We start from the raw sequence: 7,977 nt of genomic DNA, 5'->3' as shown, positions 1-7,977 counted from the left end.
ATATTTTTTTTAAAATGATAAAACAAAAGGAAAGATAATATTGTTGTAAAAAATAAGGAAAAATGTCAAGAGATTATTGTAAATAGAGAAAGTCTCAATGTCAATGCTCATACTATTGATCCTATTGGTGGCCTTTCATGGTAAAAAAATAATGTTAAATCTCTTGTCTTTATTATTTTTTATGTTTTTCAACTTTATACCACAATATTTTCACAATAACAACATTGTTGTAAAAAATAAGAAAAATATCTAAACATTATTGTAAATAGAGAAAGTCCAAATACTAGTTCTAAATCCTTAAAGCTATGTTTAGATGGAGGAAAAGGGTGGGATGGAAGGGAATAAGGAAATGAAGGAGAGGAAATTAAAAACGGGAAGGAAAGATCTGATCATAAAGTTTGTTTGGATATAAATGAAATGAACAATCCTTGTCGTTTCCACTCCAATCCCTCTAATTTTGAGAGATTGGATTTAGATGAACTTATCCTTTCCTTTACAACTCTCTTGTCTTTATTATTTTTTATGTTTTTCCAATTTTATAAAACAATGTTTTCATAAGAAAGGGAATGATACATATTATTGTTAAAGATAATGTTGTGATATAAGGTAATGATATTTATAAAGGTATCCCATAAGTCTGATTAAGTTTGTGGTTTGGTTCTTTACAATCATCAATTTGATCCTGCATCCAATACTCTTGGACGTGGCTCTCTCTTTTAATGAAGTTCTTTTCAGCTCTTTCTCTTCAATAATCATTCTCCAAGAGGCAGATCAAACGCTGGTATATATCAAATAGAAAACAAGAAATGACGGTTAAACTGGTAGCCATATATAATCAGATTATCATGATTTTGATTATCATAATCATGAATCACTGCTTTTAAAAGCAGCCAAACGCCCCCCACCAAAAACACGAAATCGAAAAAAAAAGGAAAATGCAGAGCAAATTATGGAATGAAACAGCCCCTCCAGAGCCACGGCCGCCATTCTATTTCTCTTCTAGCAATCCCGTACATCTCAGCCGATGGATAAACCAGATCATCCATCCATTACGGCCCGCATCATCATGCCATATTCATAATCATCACATTCATGGCTGCCACCCTATAAATACAGGCAAGTGGAGCAGGGAGAAATCGAAGCGAAGGAAGTCCCCAAAGACTGATGGCAGGGATTCTAGTGAGAGAGTTCGACGAGGAGAGGGACTCCAATGGGGTGACTCTCCTGGAGAGTATGTGTGAGGTTGGGCCGAGTGGGAAAACCTCCCTTGTGGCAGATCTCATGGGTGACCCCCTGGCTCGAGTCCGCCATTCTCCTTCCTATCTCATGTTGGTACTGCTTCGCTTCAGAATTCTCTCTCTCTCTACCGCTTGCTCTGTAATTCTTGTGGCAACTTGTCACTCCTTTCAATTTTATTTTCATTTTTGTCGGCTCTCTCGCTCTCTTGATCATTTCACTGAAGATGCTGGATGAATAAACTCCGACTCTGCTAAAACATAACCACCATCTGTCGTTCTTTCTTCACTGAAGCAGTTTCCTGCTGTGAGTTGTTAGGTAGCCGAGTATGGAGATGACAGTGAAATCGTGGGTGTTATCAGGGGATGCATAAAAACCGTTACCCGTGGCGCAAAAAGGAAGCAGCAGAACTCTGATGTGCCTCTCTACGTCAAGGTTGCTTACATTCTTGGCCTCAGAGTCTCACCGTCTCATAGGTAAAAAGAAAAGGCTTTTCTCTTCTTTACCCCCAATCTCTTCTGTTCTTCATCGTATTCTTTTTTCATTGCAGTCATCTTTAAGCAAACGTGCTCTGAGATTCTGTCTTCTTTCGTCATTATTTAAGCTGGCTTTTCCTGTTCCTGAGTTCACGCTTTTCATGGGTTTCACCTGTTGGTCGGGGAAGAAACAGTGACAGCACTAGTTTTCTTCTTCTTCCTTTTTTTTAACATAAGTTAACTGTCTGTTAGTCTGCTGCTGTGTTGGACGAGAAATAGAAAAGAATAAACGCAAACATGGAAGCCAATAGAGTGGCTATGATTTACCAAGGGAGGAAAGAACGCAAATGACCAGTCAAAGACATCATCTACATTTCTTCTGTTCTATGTGAAACAGATATAACAGAGTATCCTGAAATATTTGAGAATTATAGCAAAGGGTTACACACTACGCAGTATTCAAGATACGAACGAACCCGCCTCACAAATCAAAATGGGAATGTATATATTTAAGAGAATCATGTTTTTCTTATAGGAAAGAAACTTTCTTCCATAGTTTTTGCTATTTCATCACTGCAAAGGATGAGCGTGTTAGGACCAAACGGGCTGGTTGGTACTTTGTAAGAGTAACCAAGTAGACTTTTCTGTCTTCCTCAGTTTCTCAAGCTCATTGGTTCGACTTGGGTGCAGGAGGGCTGGAGTGGGCTCGAGATTGGTGCAGAGAATGGAGGAGTGGTTCGAGGAAGAGCAAGCCGATTACGCCTACATGGCAACCGAGAACACCAACACAGCTTCACTGGGCCTCTTCACCGGCAAATTTGGCTACACCATGTTTCGTGCCCCGACTGTCTTGGTGCACCCGGTCCACGCCCACGCCAAGCCTGTGGACCCTCAGGTCGATCTAGTCGAAGTCCCCGTTGACTTTGCGACTGCGCTTTACCGGCACGCCTTTGAAACCGCCGAGTTCTTCCCGAAGGACATCGACTCGGTCCTTTCGAACCGTCTCACCCTCGGCACGTTTGTAGCCGTCCAAAAGAGCGGGGCTTCGTGGGTTCCGGGCGCGGTGCCGTCTCGGCTCCCCGATTCGTATGCGATGGCAAGCGTGTGGAATTGCAGCGAAGTGTTTCAGCTGGAAGTGAAGGGTGCGTCCCCGGTCGTCCGGGCTTTCGCGAAGGCGACTCGGTTGGCGGATCGGCTGATGCCATGCTTGCGCATCCCTTCGGTCCCAGATGTTTTCCAGCCGTTTGGAGTCCACGTTGTGTATGGGCTCCACGTGGAGGGCAAAGAAGGCGCCAAGTTGATGAGCGAGCTGTGGTGGCACGTGTACAACCTAGCGAGGGAAGGTGGGGCCCTCGCCATCGCGGCGGAGGTGGGGCCCTGGGACCCAGCTGCCAAGGGCATCCCACACTGGCAATGCTTCTCATGTGCAGAGGACGTCTGGTGCATTAAAGCCTTAAATGACGAAGATGCCCCTGATTGGATATGCGCCTCCCCAACCTCTACCATGGCCCCTCTCTTTGTCGATCCTCGAGACTTTTGAACCGTTGATCTGGCAGGCAACCGATGGTGGCGATCACAAGGGCGGCCGGCCCATGCTCGTCTTGAAATCATAGCTTCATTAATTTGTTGTGAGCATAAATTCACTCTTGATTAGGAAGAGCCATCCATCTGTTGTAGTTCAACATGTTTTAACGCTTTTTCGGTGTGTATTGACGGGGCACCATATTTTACCGTCAAAAAACAAACCATTGCTTAGGCATTCATGAATTGCTATACCAATAATGGTAGTTGTTTTATGTCTTCATATGTAAGTACAGATTAATGTCTCAGAATTTTCTGATGCTACAGTCAATTTCCTGTACTGTCACATGTAGAAAGTTCAAGAAATTCAGTAGCTTCCCTCCAAACCCATGCAATCTTTCTCCAAATTTACGGATTATCTTTGCAATCTGTTGCCCAACCAAATGACAGAAAAACGGCAGCCATGGTAAAAAAATCGTGGTCTTTTCTAAAATTCATCGTCACCTTTGCTAGCATTTACTGTTTGACACTGTCCCCACGTTCCAGCTGAGATCGGGCTGCATATGACAGGTTTTCCACTCAGATCATGACGCATACTGCTAGTGAACCACTGTTCTTCTCTTGCAAGCAGCTGCATGGTATGTCCTTGCAATTGGCCAAGATACGGATCAGATTTCCAATGCGAAGATTCAGCGTAATCTGTCTGTACTTTGGCCTTTTGAATCCAAGGGCAACCACATAACGCACTAATTTGGAAGTAAGACTTCCCTGTTCATGACCATGGACCAGAGGGTTATCCAATCCAGAGAAAGCGTCCTGAATAGTTACTATTTCCAAGGGACATGTAACTTCACTTAACATGAATGTTAAATGATTAGCGGGCTGACAAGTCTATATGGTTCTTTATGTCACGCATGAATAGAAAAATGTATGTTAATTTCTACCATTGAGAGAGCTCTTACAGGCTAGCTGCACTTTTCACAGCCTAACAGAGAACAAGTGCTCCTTTTTGTGAATTTTTGCCGACACCAGTACTTCCATCATCTGGCTTCTTCTAACTGGAGTTAAGTTGTAGTGCTTGGTCAGCTTCTTTATTTTGCAATTTCTTGTGGGACATGCTAAAAAGCAAACCTGTGTTCTTTTGAATTCACAGCTCTATATTGAAATGTTTTCCATTGGAGGCCGGTAGGAAGCTTACTGCTTACCTCTTGAGGTGAAAGGCAAGAGACCATTCAAAGCCTACTTTCTCCTCCGATTGCAGAACAGGAATAAACAAGAGGGAAAGTTGCTAGGTACTCTATCCCCTCCAATGGAAGACCTCACTGCAATGATTTAAGTTGTTGCACCTACGGTCATCTCTTTTCTCAATAAGATAGCTCCAAGATCAAAGCTGCTTGAACCCCAAAAACTTTCATACAAGGCCAGCGTGGTGTTTGATAGTGTTTCTTTGTCACAGTATGAATGGTGCAGACTATAGCTTCTTCTTGAATGCAGCTGAGTTAAAGCATAAAGACAGCAATCAGTAGCAGGTCCAGACTGCAGAGTTAGTCCTTGGGAACTGAACCTGAGGATGCCAAATTAAAGGGGCCGTTCCCTGCTAAATGGTCCCTTCCCTTGCAGGAATTAGATTTTGCGAAACAAATCCTGCTTTCTGCGACTTTATGAGTCTGTCGTTTCTCTTTAATCAGCCGTTTCAAAAAGTGGCTTTCACCCACATCTCATGAAGACAAAGATGTTAATTGTCCGCAAAATAAGCGAGCAAAGCATAACATGTACGAAGATAATAAAGTCACATTTTGAAAGGTTCAACAATCACGATGGGTGGTGGCTGTCATAACGAATGATAATAACGAACGAATAATAATAACGAACTTTTGTGGGCTGATCAGATAGTCAAACTAAAGGTAAGGAGGTTAGATCTTTTATCAAGTCAGCAGGTGGTTAATAACTCATTGCTTAGAAAAAAGTCACTTTATTTCTTCTGCCTTCAAAGTCCTAAGGTGCGTTAGTATCAACGTAATGTACCTTCCAACTTAGGTACTTAGTTCCACCACTCAAGGTATGGAGGTGTAGCATTCATAAGAATTGAACTAAAGACTTAACTTTTTATAATCTCTTGGCTCGACCAGCTACCCTATGCTTTGTGAGGCAATGTTAAATTCCTTTTTGAATAGATCTCTCAAATGAGCAGTTACTTTTAGGGTTTAGGATTTGCAATTACAAACGTAGATAATGTAGTTGCCATTGAATCGAAGAAAAAAAATTTCCGTTGGCTACAGAAAAGGTAGATTATGTTCTCCAAAACCAAAAAGCGGGGAATATCTTTCCGCAAAGGATGCACTAAGGCAGGGGACCAGTTCGCAGAAAGCCCTCCTCCTCCACAGTAAAATGACCCACTGTTGAACGCACATATTCCACGGTGATCAGAGACCATGAACTGCTTTGGACAGTATATTTCAGCCAACTTGATGAAAAACTTCAATCTTGGACCATTTGATCAATGTTGGTCGCTTTCTAAAGACAGATTGTTCTCACCATTGGACTGAATAACAGGCACTGCTGATTATACCGCATGTATTAGGAGTAAATAAAGATTGATTTCCAAGGTGGTTTGAACTGACTGTGCAAAGTAAGATATCATTTTATGGAAGTAGGGATTGCATTCTTTAGAAAGTGGAACATAAATTATTCAATAACAGGACCCCCAACTACAGTTTCTTCTCTGCTCTCAATCACTGCAAGTGAGAAATGTTTTCTTTTCTTTCTTTTTCACAGCTACTGGAGAGAAATGTTTCACTGCCTGTTGTAAGGTACAGGTGCTGCCCCTCTTCAACAGCAAATTGTCAGTGTCAAGTCCCTGTATAAGGACCACGCTAACGTATATCTATCCACTAGGAACTCGTACCCGCATTTCCAAACTAGTGAAAGCCTTCCATCCGGAACATTACCGGACGCCTCCTAGCCAGATGTGCAGAGCCCCTGTGGGTGAAAACCCGCAATTCAACTCGTTGGCATCGGTTAAAATCGATCGACCAACATACATCTGAATTAATTAATCTGTTTTGTGTGGTTTGATCTACATAGAAAGCGTGGTCCTCCTTCAACGTATTGCATTTATCATCATGAAATGTAATGTACTGATCAGCTGATAAGGTTTTGAATCCAGTTAATATACAGTAAGAAGTTCAATGTATGTTCACAGCAAGCGAGTCAGCAAACTTTCGTGAAAGCTGTCCTTTTAAAAACGTGATATGATATTTACCCATACACGGCCCCTTGAAAATGCCCGTGACCCTACCACGAACTGACCTGTGTACGTACTAGCCGGGCCGGTCCTGTTTCTATTTGAATGTATGTAGGTAGAAAATACATTCTCATACCTCTCCAAAGCTTCGTATTACACGAGAAAGTCTAACACTAATCCTGCCAATTAGCGCTATATAGACGTGTGGTTCTGCTGGTGTTTCAGCTAGTGTGTCAAGCTGCGGAGCAGCCGGCTCCGAGGGGTATAGCGTCGACTGCTCCGGCGAATGATGAGTAGGCAGCCGGTCATTGGTTTGAGTGGAATGGGCACTCTTTCTTTGTATTGACTAGAAGAAAGCGATGCATGATCTGAAAGTGCAATGCATATCTAGACAGGCACCGGCGATGGCGTCTTGCACCATGAAAGCAGGAGTAAGAGGGAAAGGGGCTTTACTTTATCTCTCAGCGGGTCAACCTCCCACTGTGAAGGAGTCTAAAACCAGCCCAATCCTGCTAAAGAGGGTAAGCATCTTAGATGCTATATTTTGTTATAATAAATGGGGATCAATCGGTATGAGCAATCATTGGTGGCTACTCTATTATATGTCAGCCTTTCATCACATAGCCTTGTTTTGTTTAACAACTCTCGAGTTAACATTACTTGTATCATCATAGCATTTGACGTACATGGTGCAACTTCTGCTAAAAGCATCGGCATCTTCTTAAATTAATTAGGATGATCCAATGGTATGCATGTACTATATGTCTGACTCTAAAATGTGATACTTTGGGGTCTTTTGACAGCAAAGACATCCAGAGAGTGCTTGATGAATTTTTATGGAATCATAGTTTTAGTGTTTTATATGTCTGTCCCAATATTTGAGGGAGATTTATTGGGTATTATAATGTTTTTCTTGCCAAACAACCTCTTTAGATAAAATATATTGAGATATTGTATAGATTTTGTTGTTGCAATTATCTTAACTTCTAAAACGTTAGATTTTTCCAAGAAAACAATACCGTTAATGGATGTGACCCTTTCATCCAAGAAAATGAAGAAAACAATGAAACAGATAAACAAATTAATACATGCACAGTACTGCTTAATTAAATCATTGAGTCTCAATGGGCCAGATTTTTCCAAGAAAACAATACCGTTAATGGATGTGACCTTTCATCCAAGAAAATGAAGAAAACAAGGAAACAGATCAACAAATTAATACATGCACAGTGTTGCCTAGTTAAATCATTGAGTCTCAATGGGCCATTTGCTTTATTGATTTCAAACAATCAATCAAGTCTGGTGCCTCATGGTGTCCACAACATCATTCCCGACAAAATAAATAAACCAACTAGTAAGTAAATCAATAAACAAATAGCATAAGACCAAGATCTCATGATAAGGGTAGGTGTCCTTATCCCATTATATTAGATACACATGGATACAGTGCATGGAGGGGATGATAAGACCTTGTTATCCATGATTGCGAGGAGGAAAGTA

The 7,977-nt window shown here is 41.6% G+C and overlaps 1 protein-coding gene across 1 annotated transcript; it reads left to right on the top strand.

Annotated features, from left to right (window-relative positions):
• Nucleotides 1-1,032: 1,032 nt before the first annotated feature.
• LOC116251112 (probable N-acetyltransferase HLS1) lies at nt 1,033-3,596 on the top strand. The gene is made up of 3 exons (XM_031625191.2): nt 1,033-1,332; nt 1,555-1,712; nt 2,403-3,596. The coding sequence occupies exons 1-3, from the start codon at nt 1,165-1,167 to the stop codon at nt 3,250-3,252; spliced, it is 1,176 nt and encodes a 391-aa protein (XP_031481051.1). The 5' UTR covers nt 1,033-1,164; the 3' UTR covers nt 3,253-3,596.
• Nucleotides 3,597-7,977: the final 4,381 nt, after the last annotated feature.

This window comes from Nymphaea colorata, chromosome 3, assembly GCF_008831285.2.
Source record: "Nymphaea colorata isolate Beijing-Zhang1983 chromosome 3, ASM883128v2, whole genome shotgun sequence".
NCBI classification, from domain to species: Eukaryota; Viridiplantae; Streptophyta; class Magnoliopsida; order Nymphaeales; family Nymphaeaceae; genus Nymphaea; species Nymphaea colorata.
Note: the sequence above shows the minus strand (reverse complement) of the source record. Positions and strands in the feature narration are given on the sequence as shown.